At 41.0% G+C, this 20,756-nt stretch overlaps 1 protein-coding gene across 1 annotated transcript in view; it reads right to left on the bottom strand.

The window, feature by feature from the left end:
• FRAS1 (Fraser extracellular matrix complex subunit 1) overlaps nt 1-20,756 on the bottom strand; it is a 436,686-nt gene that overhangs the window by 54,713 nt on the left and 361,217 nt on the right. Inside the window, exons 50-58 of the mRNA XM_077882614.1 lie at nt 19,406-19,633; nt 17,060-17,173; nt 15,223-15,373; nt 13,706-13,865; nt 10,996-11,164; nt 8,573-8,819; nt 6,985-7,329; nt 4,861-5,021; nt 4,158-4,305 (exon numbers count right to left, since the gene is read on the bottom strand). Coding sequence (XP_077738740.1) covers nt 4,158-4,305; nt 4,861-5,021; nt 6,985-7,329; nt 8,573-8,819; nt 10,996-11,164; nt 13,706-13,865; nt 15,223-15,373; nt 17,060-17,173; nt 19,406-19,633 — 1,723 coding nt within the window. The remainder of the gene's footprint in view (nt 1-4,157; nt 4,306-4,860; nt 5,022-6,984; nt 7,330-8,572; nt 8,820-10,995; nt 11,165-13,705; nt 13,866-15,222; nt 15,374-17,059; nt 17,174-19,405; nt 19,634-20,756) is intronic.

Below are 20,756 nucleotides of genomic sequence, written 5' to 3'. Positions count from 1 at the left end.
TTATCCACTAATATTCTCAGTAACTGATAAAGTAGGTGCAAATGCCACCCTCTGATTTTCACGGGCCTCTTTATGGGCCATAGTTAGGTTGGAGATTTAGGAGAAATCCTGTGTCCAGTTCTCCAGAGTTAGAGTAGGTAGGATATAGTGCACATCCAGGTATATGATGAGATCATGGCTACAAGGCTTTTCCTGTCTTGCTCAGCATTCCTCAAGTCCATACCAAAGTCTAACTCCAGGTACCAGAGCAGCAGAAGAAAGTACAAATAGGAAAATGTTTTGAGATTGACTACTCAGATGATTTAAGGGCCTGAGATCACCGTGTGGAAAGACAAAATACCTAAGGTCACTTGGAAGACTGAAAGTTGACTTTATAAGGAACTGAGTGACACTGAGCATCTAAAACTGCAATGTGAAGAGTAAGCACGCTAGGGTATAAAACCAGAAGGCTGGATGTGGATAGAACAGACCTAGGTTTTAAGTCTGGTCCCATCACTTCCTCTCTGTATGACTTTGGTCAAATTATTAACCTGTTTCACTAGTAGAAGAGCTTGTAAAGATTAGAGAGAAGGTAAGATATTTCCACTTTACAATGTGCACAAGGAAAAAACTCAACAAGAATTAGCAAGAACTAAGAAGAAGGATGACTGATAGACAACCACTGAACACTACAATGGGTTACTGAAATCGGTTTGGGGATTTCTTTCTCTGGGATGAATTCCTGACTGAATACAGTTTGTTGTAACCTCCCTGAAACATGAGATATATCTAACATATTCATTTTCTAAGTTTGCAACCCTAACGTTCATCAATAAAATGTAGAAAAAAATCCACATGGAATCTTTTCTGTTGATATGGGGCAATGAGTTTTGTTGCACATAACTGGAGTTCCACGGGCAAGTGTGATAAACTACTGATGTGTCAGGAAGAAAAGAAATTAACATGTAATAAAATCTACTATGTGCCATGGTAGATATGTTCACAAACCTTATCTAATTTAATCCTTACAATAACCTTGTACGGTAGGTACTTTCATTACCTACAGATTAAAAAAATGAGGCTCAGTAACCTTATGTTCCTAGTCTAAGGCCAGAAGGTAGGAAGTGGTGGGCTGGTATTTTATTTTAGGACTTCTGATTTTGCATTCCCTTTCCATCCCATTAGAAGGAAATTAACTACTTTTCATGAAAAAGAACTAGAAACCTTCTCAAGAATAAGAAGAATAACTGAATTTCTTTCCTTCTTCTTTTTATGAATAAGGAAAAAAACACATCTCACAGATTCTACTGCTGCACCAAATAGGACTGTTTAGTGTGGTGCAAAGAATATGGACAAGCCAAAGTCTTAGAACGCATGCTGGTCCTTCTCTGTATGAGATTTTGAGTGTACTCTCCTGATTCTAGTCTCCTTATCTACAGAAATACTAACAAATATACATGAGATTATCAGCAAATGAGATGTCTAGTATAACACTCTGTAAACTGAGGTAATGTATAATATAAAATAGTTTGTTATAATCTTGTTCACAGTTTAAAAGTTTCCATTTTATGGATTATAAGCCAAAATCTAGAAATTAGAACTAAAACTTCCTCAAGAAAACTCAGGAAAAAAATCTTTGTAACCTTGGGTCAAAGAAAGATTTCTTAGAAACAACATAAAAAGTACAATCCATAATCAAATTATTGATAAATAGGACTATTTTAAAGTGAAAAACTATTGCCCTTTGAAAGACCTTGTTAAAAGAACAAAAACCAAGCAACAGGTTGGGAGAAAATATTTGCAAAACACAAATGTCTGTCCAGATTTTATAACAATGCAATAATAGAGGGAAAAATAACCCAATTAAAAATGAGGTAAATATTTGAATAATACTTTGCTAAAGAAGATATATAGATGGTAAGTAAGCACTTGGAAAGATCTCAGTGTCATTAGTCATTAGGGAAATTACTTTCAAACCATGGGACATCACTATACATCTACTAGGATAACTAAAGAAATCCCACCAAAAGCTGACAGCCCCAAATGTTGGTGAGGATATGGAGCACCCAGAATTCTCATATACTGCTGGTGGTAATGCAAAATAGTTACAACCACTTTGGCAAACAGGCTGGCAGTTTCTTATAATGTCAAACACTTACCATACATTCCGGCAACCCGACTCCTAAGTGTTTACCCCAGAGAAATAAAAACCTATATTCACACAAAAACTATATGCAAATATTGATAGTCATTGCAGTCATAACTGCCAAAACCTGGAAACAACTCAAATGTCATTCAACAGCTGAATGGATGAACAAATTGTAGTACATCTATATAAAGGGAAACTACTCTGCAGTGAGGGAAATGAACTACTCATATATGTAACGACATGGTTCTCAGGCACAACATTCTAATGAAAGAAGCCGGACCCAAGTTGCTATATTACAGGATTCCAATTATATGACATTCTGGAAGCAACAAAACTATATAGACATAAAACCAGCAGTGGTTGCCAGGGCTTGAGTCAGGCAAGACATTGTCTGCAAAGGGGCACAAGAGAATTCTGTAGGGTATTGAAACTGTTCCACATTTTGATTGTGGTGGTGGGTACGCCACTGCATGCATCTGTCAAAATTCAGAACTGTGGACTAAGAGGGTGAATTTTAATTTGTATATGTTAGATCTCAATAAACCTAGGTCTAAAATAAGATATTATTTAGGACATTTGCATTACATATGCATTATATATGCATTGTGTGTGTGTGTATATATATATGTATACACACACACACACACACACATTTTTTTTCCTTTTGAAGGGTACATATAACAATAAACTGTTTAAAATGGTTGTCTAAGAGAACAACCAGAGTTAGGAGACAGGGGTAGAAGGTAGACTTAATTTTCATAGTATATTTTTTTTGTCACTTAAAAAAATTATTTATTTATTCATGAGAGACACAGAGAAAGAGGCAGAGACACAGGCAGAGGGAGAAGCAGGCTCCCCATGGGAAGCCCAATGTGGGACTCGATCCAGGACTCCGGGATCATGACCTGAGCCGAAGGCAGATGCTCAACCGCTGAGCTGCCCAAGTGCCCCTTTTTCTGTCACTTAAAAAAAATCTAAATAAATAAATAATTTAAAAATAAATGAAAGCATTAAGGATCACCCTGCTTGGCTGCCTATTTCTTTTCTGGTGACTTTTCAGTCACTGAAAGAGTCTGATCATGGGTGCTATTGTCAACCACTGGCAACGTTAATGAGGGTCCTCTTGCTTCAGGTGAAAAGTTTGACCTGACCTTCTTACGAACTCCAGAATTTGACAATTCTAAATTTCATCAACTCTTCCCAAGAAGCAACTGTCCTTTCCTTGCCATCTTCCTATTAGTTAGGTTAAATCTTCAGTGGCGACTGCTAATTTGTTCATGTACTTGCTGTCTATTCTTTCCTGTACATCATCTACAGGACTGCCAGCGTCAGTTTCCTCCCTCAGAAATCATACTACTTAGAAGCAGCTGCTGGTCCTCTGCTTACAGATCCCTTAGGCCAGCTACAACATAAGAAGACCTTTTAGAACTGGACTCCAACCTGTCTTTACATTTCATTTCCTTCTATTCATCTCCTGCCAGGCTTAAAACAAAAGTATCTCACTGTTTTCCAAATATGCGTCTTTCAAAATTTTATAGCGCATATGTACTATATCTCTCCATTTGACAAAACTTTATTTCACTATCCATTAGACGAACTCATATCATATTCTAAAACCCGGTTTAAATATCACATCCTTTGTGAAATCTACAGTTCTTCCACAAATAGTTGCTGTTCAGTCGCCTCTGCTCCCCTACTACTGGATTTATAGCACTATTAGGTCATTTATCATAATATATTCTAATTTTTCTGTTTAAAGGTCTGATCTCCCCAACTAGACATTGAGATTCTTGAGGACAGGGTCCAAGGCTTATATATCTTTTTGTGCCTAGCACAGTAGCAGAAACATGAATTTTTATCTCTCTCCCATATTTCTATGGGAAAGTAGGTACATACATGTGCTCACACATTCATACACACACAATTTCTTGAGTGAAAAGGTGAATGAGTTCTAATGTCATATATTTGGAAGGTAAGGAAGAAACAAAAATATAGTCTGAGCCACGAGCTGACATCTATAATATCTTACCATCCTGGAATGTGTCATTAATTGCAATCACAGCCTGGAAGGGTTTGGTCAGTTCGGCCCCTTGTGCTGAGCTGAGAAAAACCACAAACGTCTCTAGCCCTTCAATTACTGGATACTGAGTGTCATCCAAAATAGTCAAGGTGCAATACTAGAAAAAAAAAAAAAATCATGACTTTGATTAGGCTTACTATGGTGATCACTTCACAATATACACAAATACTGAATCATTTTATGTTGTGCACCTGAAACTAATATGCTATATGTTGATTAATCTTGATCTAAAAAATAATATAAGAAGAAGAAAAATCAAAGTAAACCTTACAGACACGCAACACCCGTTTGCCTTTAGCAGAGTACAAAGGTGGTAACTTGCTTTCTGCGGTGGTCTGACAGTAAGTTTTTTAGTCCATAAAACGATAATCTCTTACAAAACCTTTAGGGGTTCTGTCTCTAGATATTTACATTAAACAAGTACAGTTCATATACTAAATCTGTGGTGATGGATATTAGATGCTGACAATGTCACTTGGAGAGTTTGTAGAAGCTCTCTCTGGGTTTATTCTTTTGTTTGCATGTTTGTGTTTGTGAAGAAAGGGAAGACAGTAATAAGGCAAGGGTTGTTCAGAGTCCTCCAGAGAGTTTGGAGAGCAGAATAGAGCCCACATTAACAGGCCCATCTGGCCTTTGACTGCTCTATGCTCACCTGCTCAGTGACACCTGGCCCAAACTCCACCTTCCTAGAGCTGGGAACATAGTCAACTCCTGGAGTGGCAGAAGCTGGGTCTGAAGGTCGTGTTGCACACCAGACAGATGTGAAGGTAGAAAGGTCAGTCCCATGGCGGATAACTGGAATCCTCACTGTACCTAAATGGATATCCACAGAGATGTCAATGGTTAGTCTCGGGCCAGCACAGTGGGTTTTCAGAATAATGTTCTTCCTCACAGCAGCAGCAGCTTTACCCTGTGAGCTTGTCTAATACAATTTCAGTGATGCTCCTGTGTTCCCTCTGAGGAAAGCTGTGAGGTGCCACTCCCCACCCCCCACTTTTACTAACAATATGAAGAGCAGACCTGGAGGAGGGCTTCATGGAGGTAGTACTGGAGAGACAGCCCTTAGGAGAAAGTGGTTTTGTGGTTTTATGAAAGACACGGTTCATAGGAGAAAAACAAACTGGAGAGGGCCCATCAAAAAACATCTCAAGCCTATTTCAGGAGAAGAAACTCGAGACGAGAGCCTCAGGGGTGATATAGGAAATAGTCAATTAAGAACGAACCAGCTAAGGAACTCTATGGGGCCTGAAGCTGCATGTTCCTAATTAAATGTTCCTAACTGGGTTGATTTCCCTATTTTATCCGAGTGGTGCACACATCATTATTTAAACCATGTGTGTGTTTTTTTTTAAATTTTTTATTTATTTATGATAGTCACACAGAGAGAGAGAGAGGCAGAGACACAGGCAGAGGGAGAAGCAGGCTCCATGCAGGGAGCCCGACGTGGGATTCGATCCCAGGTCTCCAGGATCGCGCCCTGGGGCAAAGGCAGGCACCAAACCGCTGCGCCACCCAGGGATCCCTAAACCATGTGTGTTATTGCTTATCTTAGGAATGAAGCTCATCTTCTGGTCCACGGTGACATCATACTTTGTAGTGTCCTAATGATGTACTTGTAGATTTTTAGCTATTTTCCCAATCAAGGTCAAAGAAAAGCAAAAGAAAATCCCATCAATCATATTTTTTCAGCCAATAAGCTGCAAGATGACAAGTAGTCATGGCTGAGCATTTGGTGTATAAGAAGGAAACATGGTATAGGAAAGGTCTAGGTTCTAATCTCAGCTCTGCCATATTAGCTTACTGATCTCTGAGGCTTTATTTCATCTCTCTGAGCCTCCCTTTGCTCTTCTATATAATGTTTTCTTTTCTACAGAAGACTAAATGAGAATGTATGGAATGCAGATGGCATGGTGCTGGGCATTGAGTAAGTGCTCAAAAATACTTGTTCCCATTATCTCTCAGACTATCACCTTCGAAGAGGTGAATGACCTTGACCAGGTGGCTCAGATCACTGATGCTCAGTGCAGCTGCTGCCCCTTCTGGCAGTATGTCTGCTAGTAGCACTCAGAAGACTTTGAGGCCTTTGTGGAGCCAAAAGAAGAAAGGAGCCTGGGTGGAAGAAATCTGCCCACTGACTGCTTTGGGGCATGATATGAATGAAAAAGTTTCATTTGTTAGGACACTAAACTTTGGAATTTATTTGTTCTGGCAGCTAACAGTATGCTAAAGTAAGTTTACCCCCATCCTCAAAACAGATCATATTTCTCACCTTCAGAAGCTAAAATGCTTAGCACCATGTCCTTCCTCTGGACCACAGAGATCATTCAATGAAGCTCTAAGCCAGATCCCTCCCTGCCATCAGTAACCAGGGCAAGAAAAGTGGATGGAATTCCCTATTCTTCACTACCTTCCATTTTTGGTCTTAATGCTTGGTATTATATGTCTCAGACTGACAATGGAGTCACTGAGGCATTCCTCAGAATGCCACTGCATTCTCAAATGTCTTCAGGACATTCTTAAATTTAAAAGGAAACTGTTCAAGAAAGGGATCAGGATGTGGGCAATAGAATCCCAGAGATTCTCTATTACCTGCATCTTTTTTTTTAAGGTTTTATTTATTTATTCATGAGAGGCAGAAAGAGAGAGAGAGGCAGGCAGAGACACAGGTGGAGGGAGAAGCAGGCTCCATGCAGGGAGCCCAATGTGGGACTTGATCCTGGGACTCCAGGATCACGCAGGCGCTAAACCGCTGAGCCACCCAGGGATCCCCTATTACCTGCATCTTCACTGACAGTGAAAGCCGTGTTGCCTAGGGACACAGTGGAGGCATCATTGGGACCACTAATGAGCACCTTGGCCGATGCCACCCTTCCGATGCGGGCATTGTCAGAAGCATCTGCCAGGGCAATCTCAAACTCTTCTTCCTCTTCATACTCGCTGTCATCAATAAGCATGACATCACAGGTGGACATGGTGACACCAGGCCCAAATATCACACGACTGTCAGCAGACATCCCTCTAGATTTAAAATCAGAGCCAGATTCTAGAGCATAGAGGCTACTTCCCATAGCTGACTTAGGGACTGTGTAGCAAATTGCAGATACAATGCTGCTTGAATCTCCTGAAATACAAATGGTAAGAAAATCAAAGCATTTGAATGAGCACTTCTCAAATATTAAAATCTCTGATAATTTGGTAAGCTTGGTTCCCTCTGACCCATCCCATCACTACTTCTGTTCAAACTCTGACATGAAGCCTTCCTGCATTTGCAGCTTCTTAAGCCTGTGGTATAAACCACTTGAGGATTTCATATACTCCAGATACTTCACCAAACAACTTAAAATGGATTTCCTATTCTGTGAATTTTGTGCTCTGTTAATTCACAAGACTCATTGCTCAACATCTAAGACCACAGCGGGTATAAAGATAAGAGACATATTTGGTACTTTAAGTAGCAAAGTAATTGAGTCCCAAAGGTCGTGCTCTGAGCACAGTTCACTGCCTTTCTGAATAAACTTCTGCACTTTAATTTCCAGGGAGAAATCAGCTTGTTTAAAAAAAGAAAAACAAAACAAAATAAAACCTGCATCTCTGTACAAATGACTTTACTTATTAGTGTTGCCATGTCCCCAGAAGATAGCCTGTTCTGGGCCTGGCTCGCTGGCCCAGAGCAATCAATGGGCCTTGCCTGTTTTCCAAGTGGCATCACCAAGGGTTTACCCTATCTACAGTGTATGTTACACTAATAGTCAGCAGATTCAATAAAAAACCTGACATCATCACTTATAGTCATGTTCAGGCTTTGAATGAGGATTTAATTTCCATGACTTTAAAAGTCTCAACATTTGCACACTCACAAATGCATACGATCTTTATTTTGTTTTCAATCCCTCAAGCATTGCCCTTTATTTAGCATACATAGTTTATTTCTCATCTGAGCTCTATACATGACAGTCACGTAGGGAAATCTTTAAAATATATTTTCTATCTTCCAAAACTAAGATGAGAAGCCAGTTCTTACAAACTTCCCTCCTTGACCAGGGCTACTAAGTATTTTATAGATTGGGTGATTGATTAGGAATCCTAAGTTCATGAATAATTTGCAAGGCAAAATATGACCAGTCTTCTAGTCACATTAAAGAATAAATGGGAGTGCTAACAACTTGAACTAAGAGAAGCTTTCCAATAGGGCTCACTACAGGTAGGATCATTATTAGAGTTGTTCTGGGAAGTTAAATGAGCTAATACATGTAAAGCACTTACACACAGAAGTTAATATGGTACATGAGGACTTGGCACATAAAAAGAACTAAAAAAAAGCTAGCTATTGTTATAGTTCCTTGTCACCCTTGGCACCAACAGACCTTTTCTTTCAATAGGTGCAAATAGGAAACCAGCGCTCTCGTTGACCCGGTAGGTCTTCTTATCAAATTCTAATGTGGGCTCGTCCTCGGAGTCATTGATAATGACCTTCGCCTGGGTGAATTCCCCTAATAGGGCATATGCCGGCATGCTGAGCTCCACGGTGAAACTCTCAACGTTTTCAAACACATCATCATCATTGATGACGATGGTGCAGGACTTGGTGTCCTCTCGCTCATCAAACTGCACCTGTCACAAAGGAAACAACAAACAGTTCTACTGTACCTCATTCCCCTGCTCACTCCCCTAGAACATCATGGGAAAATAGGAACCAAATCTAGTGGGTAGAGCACTGAATGAAACAGCTGGTTCTTCTACCCCAACTTCTTGTTCATCACCTGGAACACTTGGCTACCTCTTCCTAGCCTTCATCTACACACTGGAGCTCATTTACCGCATCAGGACATGGAGGGCAAAGACATCTTTCTACTATTTGGTGACTGTAGCAAAACATGTAGGTAACTATTCATATCTTGTTTTATTAATTCACTTGGGATAGCAAGAGTCATTTGGTTACTCAGGTCCCCTTATATTTGTGGCAGATTTACCTGGAAAGATCTTTGAACTTGGAATGTAAATGTTCTGACTTTAAGCTGGGTCAGTCTATGAATCTTTACAAATGTCAGATTCCTCATCAGCTAAATAACAATTTCACATGCTTATCTTGCATATTTACTGGGAAGATTATATGACACGATGTATTTTAAAGCACTGAACAAATGTGAGATGTTATCCTTATTACCATTACCACATTGCTAACACAATAAAAATTGATATAGAATCTTCAGTTTCCTGAATAATGGAGTTTGAATCCAGAGAAAGTTATAATATCAACAAGCCAGACTGAATCTTGACTTTGTATTTAACTAAATCCTTTGCCATTAAGATAGTCTAGATCTATAATGTAAATGAATTTAGCCTGGTACAAAAAAGAGAAATCATTTTATATTCACACAATTGTGAACTTATAGGGATTTATTCTGGTTTTACTTTGTCTTAATAAAAGGATAAAGATAAAACCTTGAAAAGGAACCAGGGTTATGGACTTATCCAAAACCAAAAGAGTAGAAAATAGGCCTGGACTACACTTTGTGTAAACTGAGATAGCTAAAATGTGTAAAATAGTCATAAACCTCAAGGGACACACAAATCTGAAAAACACATTATTTCCATCAGCAGAAAATTACTATTCCATATCTAATCAACTAATCAAATTAAAATTTACTACACTCCACATTTCAAAACACTCCCAACTGAATGAAACATCTCTAGATCTCTGTTTAGTTCTAGAACCCACTACCTTTCGTCTTTCCTTGACAAACACAAGTATGTACTCTTTATTATGATTTTGCTGAAAGATTCCTTGGCTTATCTATTTTCTTCTAATTCCTCATTTAAATTTGACCTCAGTCCAGCTGAAATAACTCAAAGAGAGAGTCCGCTCCTCTTTACAGAGATTTATGATGTCATAAAAACAGTGAATTTACTTTGCAAAAACATTGAAGAAATACCTAGGAAGCACCAGGTATCGTGCCAAACATAAAAGATGACAAATACGGGGTATCCTACCGTAAAGGAGTTTACTGTTTAAGTCCTCTTCCTTTCTTTTTCTGTTTGCTCTCTGCTCTGTCTCATCCCCCCTTGGCACTAGTTACCACCACTGTGGTAGAGACCTGCACATGTAGTGCCACCCTAACTGCTTTCTGCACTTCCTGCCAACCAGCACAGCTGTCCTCTCAGTCTCAGGCTCGTCATACTTGGCTTGTCCAAAGCACAGTCAAGGTCACCCCATCTCCAAACCTGCTCCTCTGACCATGTCCCCTCCCAGCACAGGGCATCACCATCCCTTTCCCGCTTCTGCCCACTCTCTAATCTGCTGTGAAATTCTATCAGTCCTTAGTCATCTTCAGTCTACCCACTTGTTTCCAACCTGGCTTCATAACTGAAACTCAAGCTCCCATCATCTCTTACCCATCTCTTCCAAGAGCTTCCCAACCATCCCCCACACCCTCCTCTGCCCTCCCTTCAGTTAGAGAAGGGCAGGGACTGAGAAAGGGTTTGGATCCCAACAGCCCTGTGTAGAACAGGATGCCCTGGAGGCCTTTTTTAGCCATGAAGCAAAATGTAAAGACTGAGAAGCTAGATAATCCAGACTTCAGCAGTTAAAACTTCCACAGAGAGTAGGACTGGGAAGAACTCAGCCCTGCGGGAAGGGAACACAGGAAAATCACTCGAGGAAGGGCGCCAATGGAAAAGGAGGTGCGGGGAAAATTAGGGGGAAGGTGCCACACTTGCCAACACCACAATGCAGCCCTGGCTGGTACCCTCTGGTGATCGGTATTCAGAGGCCCCCTTGCACACCTACCTGGCCAGCATACTCCACGTAGTCCTGCTGTCCAGGTTGGGAGCTGACCCTGGAGCTGGAGCTGGCAGTGCCTTCCTCAGTGCGACACAGGACGATGGCATACTGGTTCAGGTTCCCACTCCTCTGCACTGTGACGCTGACAGACCCCGCTTTCTCACTGACATTATAGCTACAAACACACAAAAGGCAGTCTCTGAAATTCTGAGTTGGGGCTGTGAGGAATCCATTTGTTTAATGCCTGTCTCTTCTGGTTGGCTACTGGTGTCATATAGTTCAGAGAATAGGAAGTTTGGTCTCTTTAAGAAGCCAGGTTATAAATTGAGGAAATGTGTTCACCTGGGACAGTCACAGCACCAAGAGACCAAGGAGGCTGTGGATGCAGAATGGTATCTGCCCCTTTATCAGAGCAAGGTGGAAGTCATTCAGAAGATGGGCAGCACCAAGGAACTATGTACTTTGTACATCAAAACACAGAGAAATGACAATCTCTCCCTAGTGTGGTAGAATAACTAGAATAGTGAGTTCCTAGGAAAGAAAGCTGCTTGCGAGGCAATTAATGACTTAGGTCAGGTGGGAACAGACTGGACCAGATCTCCAGGAAGTGTGCAAAGGAGTCAGGGTGATGGCAGAAATAAGAAAATGAGAATTGGGCCCAGGTAACAAAGCTGTTTAGACAAATGGAGTTTTGTGACATTGTGCTATAGACTGAATATGTCCCCTCAAACTCCTATGTTGAAATCCTAACCCCAATATGTTGATATTTGGGAGGTGACATGAGGGTGGAGCCCTCATGGATGGGTTTGGTACCCTTATAAAAGAGGTCCCATAGAGTTCCTTGGTCCTTCCACCATGTGAGGACACAGGGAAAAGACAACTACCTATGGACCAGGAAGAGGCTCCTCACTAAACACCGAATCTGTCAGCACCTTTTCCTAGGACTTCCCAGCCTCTAAACTGGGAGAAATAAATTTCTATTGTTTGTAAGCCATCTAGTCTACAGTATTCTGTTATAACAGCACAAACAGACTAAAACACAGGGGTAGGGATCCGTGGGTGGCGCAGCGGTTTGGCACCTGCCTTTGGCCCAGGGCGCGATCCTGGAGACCCGAGATCGAGTCCCACATCGGGCTCCCGGTGCATGGAGCCTGCTTCTCCCTCTGCCTGTGTCTCTGCCTCTCTCTCTCTCTCTCTCTCTCTGTGACTATCATAAGTAAATAAAAATTTTTAAAAAATTAAAAAAATAAAACACAGGGGTAACTTAGCTTGCTGCTATGAATTTGTATTGCTTTGGCAAAGTAGAAGGCAAACTCTCCATGTGCTATTAATTCATAAGTATCTAAGTTTAGAAAAGACATGAGTGAGTAGGGTCTGAGCTGGGGATGAGTTTTTCATCACAGGGCTTATGTCTTGTTGCTGTGAGGGTTGCCAACTAAGTACCTCTAACAGGTTAGTTTTCATTGCCAGCTTTGGGACACTCTACTATTCAGCCCATTAAACGCTTGAGGGTTGTCCAGAAAAAGTGATCAGTTTTAGTCCACTTATTTAATTTTTTTAAAAAAAGATTTTATTTATTTATTCATGAGAGACACAGAGAGAGACAGAGACACAGGAAGAGGGAGAAGCAGGCTTCCCGCAAGAAGCCTGATGTGGGACTCGATCCCTGACCCTGGGATCATGCCCTGAGCTGAAGGCAGATGCTCAACCACTGAGCAAACCAGGTGTCCCCATTTATTTAATTTTTAAGGAGATATAAACAAGAGGGAAATAACAGCAAAGCTTACATATATAAAAGCTGATTATAAAAAAAAAAAAAAAGCTGATTATAATATCTTACTAAGTTCTCTAAGTCTATGTGACTAAGAGTGGAACGGCCCAGCACATGAAATCAAGTTTTTATGTTATCTCCCACCTCCATTCCAATTTTCATCATAACCATCATGAAATTGCTTTCTTAGAATAGTTAAGTCTCTGAAACATAGACTTCAAGAACGATTTCCCCCACATAATCATAATCTTAGTTATAATCTGACCTATAAATCAACCTTGTGCTTGCCTACCTTTACCAAAGCTGGTGCCTGTTTGCCTCTCAACCCCTCAAAAGACTACAAAAGCACTCTAAAGCATGTCTATATTAAGCTATGAAATTTTCCCAAAGGACATCAAATCCTATGAACATCAAAGGAATGAGGGGAGAATACAAGCCTGAGAACAGAGAGAATGTAGAGGGTAAGGCAAAGATGTCGTTATTATGCACCAGTGATTATTTTCAGCCAGTATCGGATGCATATTTTGTTTCTTATCAGTTCTCCTGGATTATCTTCTAAAACTTGAAGGCAGAAGCAAAAATACTTGTAGGCGATGCAAGAAAGCACAATGGTTAAGATCACTGGTTTTCAATCCTAGTGTTACTGCTTTTTTAGCTATGTGACTTTGGGTAGATTAGTTCACCTCTTTCTGTCTCCATTGCTTTGTTCTTGTGGGGAGAACAATAGCACTCATCTCACAATTGCAAGTATTAAACAAGATGATGCATGTCAAGTGCCCGGTACACACAGTATTAAAAAATACTTGGTGACATTATCATTTCTATTATTGTTATCCCCACCACCATCACCATCAGATGACTAGAGTGGACCCCCAGGTACTTCAATCTGATCTCCTCTGCTTGCCCGATTCACTTCTCAAGAATGAACACCAATGACCCTTGTACCTGGTATATTTAAAGCTGATGAGGGACCACTGAACATGGAAGACATTGTCGTTGACCACATTGGGTTTACTGTCTTTCACCAGAAACTGAAAACTATCCATCATCTCATGGATCTTCTCCTCGTGTAACACATAACGAATCAATCCCAAGTTCACATCCTCTGTGAGAAAAAGCACATTGTGAATTAACCCAGGGATGTAGGCAGCCTCGGAGATCCCATGCTAACATACCTAGTTTATTCTTCTAATGGGCTGTAGACAGAATGTAATTTCCCAAGAACAAAAAAAGGGATAGTAGTCTTAAAAATAAATGTGTCTGCCAGATTTTAAAATAAAATCCTATAGCTCTGTGTGGCAAAAGAGCTGTCTATATGTCCAGGAAGTACCTTGATGCTGTTGTAAAATGAGAATCCCAGGGTCTTAGAGAGATTTAATGAATCTCTCTGGAATATTAAAGTCAAATCTGAGTGCTGACAAAGAGTCTTTGACTCCATCCTCTCTGTATACATGCTCACACTCACCCCTACTTCCTTGTAAATAAGGTTCTTTGGAAGGTATATGCTACTAAGAAAAGCTGGGGTTGAATTCAAACAACCACACAAGACACATAAAATGTTCTCTTCTAGGAGAGAACATTAAGATTGAAAACAGGGAGAAAAGGGAAATATACTGTATGAGTTACAAGGGACAGTTTTTGCAATGACTGTTCAAGGTAAGGGCCATCCTCAAAAGAAGTCTAGAAGAGTCTGACATGCTTATAAGACTACTAAAATACAAAATGGTTTGCTTGATGTGATTCAAAATAGGAAAATATTTCTTTTGATCAACATACCCTTGTTGATTTTACTTTCTTTGTTAAATACTTAAAAACAATCTATAACCCTTAGAGAAAAAATAAGCCATATAGGATCACAGATATTTCATAAAGTATGGTTGTTGGTTTTGTTTTTAAGGAAAACCAAGTATGTTGTATACCTGAAACTAATGTAACATTGTATGCCAACTTTGCTTCAATTAGAAAAAGAAGAAAACCAATCAGTATCATGTGATCCTTCCACTAAATCTCACCAAAACATAAAGCAACCTGGGAGCTGAGCAAGCATGGTAAAGACAAAGTGTTTCCTTCCTTCCTCCCTCCCTCCCTCCTTCTTTTTTCTTTTCTTTTCTTTTCTTTTCTTTTCTTTTCTTTTCTTTTCTTTTCTTTTCTTTTCTTTTCTTTTTTCTTTCTTTTCTTTCTTTTTCTTTTCTTTTCTTTTTCTCTTTTTCTTTTCTTTTCTTTTCTCTTTCTCTTTTTCTTTCTTTTTTTTTTTTTTTTTTTTACCATAATTCAGAGTAATGGGAAATGGAAACTGGGAGAAGTAAAATTCCAAAGTTGGACGGTTAGACACTAAACGATCTATTTTGTTTGCAATTAAGTGACTGGGGGGTAAGTAGCTAGAAGTGGTTGTGAGAAAGATCAGACAATTTCGAGAAAGTTAGAACAGACTTCTCCCATCTCTCGGTGCCCTGAGTCCCCACCCTGTGTGAAAGTAGCAGCAGCTTTGCCAGGCTGCAGCTTGCTCTCCACATAGCCATGCTTGGGGCCCTCTGTTATCTCATAGACAAGATGCTGGTCGTCTGTGTCTGGGTCCATGGTCAGCAGTTCCTTCTTGGTGATCAAGTTGGTTGTCTGGAATAGAAACCCATTAAATTTAATTTCTGAGGTGGGAATAAAGCCAGAACAAGACCCTCTGACTCAGAATTTAATTCTGTTCAACAATGATTTAGTGAGTGCATTTACTGCATGGAAAACTCTGTTAGGATTAAAGAGGCTACGAGGATTGCAACCATCCCAGCCTCCATCCCTGAGGTATTCACATTTTACTGGGAAACAAAGGCTCGTGTGCAAGGTAATTGTGGCATGAGCCATAACGGGAGATATAAAAAGAGTACTGTCCATATATGGGAGTGGGAGAGATTAATTCTACCTGCATTGGAGGAGGAATTTCAGGTGGTGGGATTTGAGTCTGGAACTTTGAAACAGTGATAAGATGCAGGGAAGACTGCCACTTTATACCCTACTGGAGTCAATCACAATTCTTGAAATTGTGTAAGATAAATATGTCATACCCCTAATATTGCCCAAATATACTGGCTGAATTTTAATTCACTCATTCATTAATTCAACAAACATTTAGTAAGAGCAAAGGTTTGAGAGAAAAAAGGGGGTGGTCAACAGTATTAAATATTAGTAGACCTAGTAAAATAAGGATATGTAAGTGACTTTTGGATTTGGCAAGATAAAAGTCATTGTTGACACTTGGATAAGAGTCATTGCAGTAGGAGAAAAGTAGGAAGTAGAAAACCAATTGGAAAATATCAAGAAGAGAGTGGGATGGTTCTGGATATGGGGACAGGGGTATCAAATAGGGGATGGCAGGAATATGTACTAATTTTAAAAATCACAGCATGTTCTATAGAAAATCATAGCATAGCAGCTACATATATAGCCAACTGATCAGCTCCATGGAGATGAGAAAATCCATATCCTAGAGGGAATACCACACACAAAAGAAAAATCAGATCCTGAACTGATTAGAGAAGAAGTATGTGTGTTTGGGTGAGGATGAGAATTTAATGCTTGATATGTTATGAGGTAAGAATCTGGCATATCTTAAAATTATCAAATTGGGATTTAGGAAGAGAAAGGAATTTCTAAAATAGAAGTCCTCTGAGGATACTCACCTACAAAATACTCACTTCCTTCCCATCTATGGCATATTCCAGATACTTCCCCAAAATCCATCCTCCCCTTCTTCTAGTTAACAAACTTTTAGCTGAGCCAGCCAGAGACTCTATTCCCAGTCTCTCATGCAACAGATGGAGCCATATAGCCAATTTCTTGCCAAATATAAGCACAAATGATGTGTTTAATTTCTGTATCATATCACTTGCTTAAAATGAAGTTCCTTACCCTCTATTTCTCTGTTTTCTTCTTCCCATGGGCTAGAATATCGATGAGGAGCTGAGGAGTTTTGGCTCAGCAACAACCCAGTGCATCAAAGACAGAAGGAATCTGCATCTCTGAATGGTCACAGAGAGTCCTGGACTGCCCACATACTGCCACCCCATATGTGACAGAAAAACTAAACTTCTATCTTCTTTGAGTTTCTGTACGTTGGGGGTCATTTTGTAAGAAAATCTTAAACTATACACAATCTTAACCAAACTCACAGAGCTTTCCAATCTTAGGACAATCAGCTCCCTTCAGGAGAGGTAAACATGAATCAAGCTGCACTTCTAGTCCCCAAGTGGTCACAGATAAGGACATAGCCAACGTTGGTTCATGTGAATGTGGCAGATGGAAAGGCCTTACCTTGCCATCCATGTACTCCAGCCACTGAAGCCCCAGGTTGGTAACAATTCTAGGAGTGCCATCATCTACTGGGAGGATATCTATTTGGAAATGCTGAGGTGCTGCTGTCATAACCTGGCAGGGAAGCCCAAAGAGAAAAGTCATCATTCCCAGACATCCGAACTAGGCCAGGTGCACGACCTACAAAGCTGGAACCCCTGAAACCTGTTGGCACTTCAGAATGGACAACTGTGCCCATTCCCATTGCTTATCACCCCTGGCATGAGGCACAGAGAATGCTTTGACTGATAACGTGGGGACCATCTGAGAAGAAGAGCACGAAACAAGTGGCATTTTTCTGCAATTTCATTTGCTATGGAAGTTGACTTTCCCACACCCATGCATTCCTTAGTTGGGTTCAATACTGCCCTGAGGTCAAACAGCAAACAGTATTTTCCTTTCAATAACTCTTGTTAAAATTGTCATAAGAGGTGGACTACACTTATCATTAACACGTTACTGTCAGAGTCTCCAGGTGGGATTCTGGTAGGTGTGGGAAGATTCATGGGGGGATATTTTCCCCCCTTTTTCTGAGAAAGAACAGTCCTTATGGGGGAAAGGGGCACAGGACATCAAGAAAGAATAAAAGCATTTGGGGGGATAGTGAAAAGAAGTTGGTCTATGATTTCATTCTCACGCAGATGCATGTCCACATACACTCCGCATAGGAGGTGGGTCCAATCCAGAACCTGTCTCTGGGAGGATAAGGCACGCCAGCACGCAGGGCAGTAAGATGCCAGCTTTTCAATCTTCTGCAATCCTTCTAAATAATTCTCATTTCAAAAATAAATACAGTTCTTCTTGAAACCTACTATGACCTTTTATGTTTATCAGAGAGATAGCCTTCTTGCTGATTCATCCTGAATCTCTTTGCTCTTCTGAAAGTCAAATGAAGTGGGGGAGCAGCTATAGTTTGGAAGAGGAAAAGCAATGATCTGCTAGGTGGGAATGCAGTGCAGACACCAAATTGGCAGGAAACCCCAAGAGCCGTCTCACTGACACCTGGGCCAAGGGAGAATGATCTTCGCACAGATTGTCTCTAAAGGATGCGGGTGGATCTTTCTTCCAGGAAAGGAATCATTCCCGTTCATCATCAGAGTAAGAAAGGATGCCACAGGACTGAGGAGCTGCCCCTTCTGTCCTCCTGAAATACAGTGGGGTGTGATCACATTGCTCAGTAACACTGCTTCTGATGCGTGAGATACAGGCGTGTCCTCCAGCCTACCTTTCACCACAGCTACCATTATTCCTAGGGGAGGGTTATGGTCCTGCTGGAGCCCTGGCTGAAGAATGAAGGACTGAGGAAAAGTGGCAGGGAGGGGAGTGGAGGACATCTGAGAGTTTCTTCCAGACACCTGAACATTAGAACGGAACAATTCTCTTAGGGAAGTAAAGCTTGACAACTGCAGGACCTCAAGAGAACAACACCTTTACCGCTCTCATATGCTGGTCTTAAAGCGATGACTGTGATGATGCTATGATAGCCACAGTTTATTTGATATTTCCTGTGTTCTCCGTGTAAGGTACTGGGCCAACTGCTTTATGTACATCATAAGGGCAGATATCCCCATTTTACAAACATTTCAGCTAGTTAGTGTCAGAGCCAGAATTTAAATCAGTGTGTTTTTTTTTTTTTAATTTTTTAATTTATTTATGATAGTCACAGAGAGAGAAAGAGAGAGAGGCAGAGACACAGGCAGAGGGAGAAGCAGGCTCCATGCACCGGAAGCCCGATGTGGGATTCGATCCCGGGTCTCCAGGATCGCGCCCTGGGCCAAAGGCAGGCGCCAAACCGCTGCGCCACCCAGGGATCCCTAAATCAGTGTGTTTTTTAGAGGCAAAAGCCATACTCTTAACTGGGCTATTCCTTATGAGATTGAGAAACTCTGGGTGATTAAGGGGATATATAAAAGGGAAAGACAATCTAGAATTGTATGAGATCAGATATTAGAATCAGATGGAAGAAAGATAAAAGGAGTCAGTGGTGGAGAGAAAGGAAAAGAGAAATAATGACAGTAATAGTAACAATCACTCTCATCACCCTTCATTGTGCTTGCTATTTGCCAACAATGTTACCCACTTTACGGGGATTAACTCCTTTGATCCTTAGACTAACTGAAGCTGGTAATTATTATTGTACCCACTTTACAGATGAAAAGCTGAGGCGTAGAGAAGTTAAGTAATTAGCCCAAGGCCAATCAGTGACAGAATAAGAACAACGCTCTTCTTGGCTGGAAAATGCCATGTTCTGCCTTCGAACAAGCCCTGGTACACTTTGCCTCCCTCTCCACTGTCTTTACCCCTTACCTCTTTTCCTCCTTCCTCAATGATAAAGAAGGGATTTGTCCTGTCAGCCACGGTGAAGGTGAACCGGTCTCTGAGAGAGTTGCTGCCATCATGGCTGTAGCTGACCCGGTTCTGGTAAATGTCTTCCATGGTGAAGGTGGAGATGTGCCGGGAATGGCCCCCGCTGCTGGTTCGCTCGATGGTACCATGGCGTGGGGGCTGCACTATGGTGAATGTGACAGACTCGGCCTGTTGAGGAGGTAAAACAGAAACGAGATTTGTTTTGCTTTTTTGGTAGATGTATTTATTTATTTGAAAGTAGGGGAGGGGCAGAGGGAGAGAGTCTGCAAGCAGACTGCCTGCTGAGCGCAGAGCCCCACACTGGGCTCCATCCCACGACTCATGAGTTCGCGACCTGAGCCGAAACCAAGAATCAGAGGCTTTACCAACTTAGCACCAGACGACCCAAATCATATTTGTGAGTGACGGCCAACAGGTGGCCAAGGGTAGCCAAACCTAAAGATGTTTATAAAATAAGGATGGCATTTTCTTTATAGATACCAAAAATAAAACTAAGGAGAGAAACTATATTGGTTACTACAATTGAACTTATGTTCTGGTGCCTTTTGGTGTCAGATTAAGACATTTAAATTTGTCTCTTAAGGGTCATAGGGGAAAACTTGAATTTTTAACCTCTACCAGGATGAGAGGAGCTAAACCTTTTAAAAACTATTCATTTCTTTCCCAACGTTTCCCCCCAACTTTCCCAAAATTCTCATACAGAGATTACAAATGCCTCAGACCAGAAGCTAATTTCCCATTTCTAATTGTGGCTTCTAGGTGACACATCGAAGGAAAAATAAAATGCAGAAAACCCTATTCAAGACCTTCCAGTGGGGATCCCTGGGTGGCGCAGCGGTTTGGCGCCTGCCTTTGGCCCAGGGCGCGATCCTGGAGACCCGGGATCGAATCCCACGTCGGGCTCCCGGTGCATGGAGCCTGCTTCTCCTTCTGCCTATGTCTCTGCCTCTCTCTCTCTCTCTCTCTCTCTCTCTCTCTGTGTGACTATCATAAATAAATAAAAATTAAAAAAAAAAAAAAAAAAGACCTTCCAGTGATTTTCCACCAACTTAGAATAAAATGCAAAGGCCTGACTTGGGCCAACAAGGCCCTCTGTGAACTGGTCCCAGGGTTCCTCTCTGGCTGTATTCTTTCTGCCTGTTTGCTCACTGGGTTCCAGCCTCTTCACCTCTTTGTTGTAACTCGAAGGTTCCAAGCACATTTTACCACAGGGCCTTTGCACTTCTGGTTCTTTTGCTCAAAGAGTGACTTTTACGGATAAATGCATAGCTTGTTCTTCCACTTCATGATA

The sequence above is a fragment of the Canis aureus genome, chromosome 33, assembly GCF_053574225.1.
Source record: "Canis aureus isolate CA01 chromosome 33, VMU_Caureus_v.1.0, whole genome shotgun sequence".
In the NCBI taxonomy this organism is placed as follows: Eukaryota; Metazoa; Chordata; class Mammalia; order Carnivora; family Canidae; genus Canis; species Canis aureus.
Note: the sequence above shows the minus strand (reverse complement) of the source record. Positions and strands in the feature narration are given on the sequence as shown.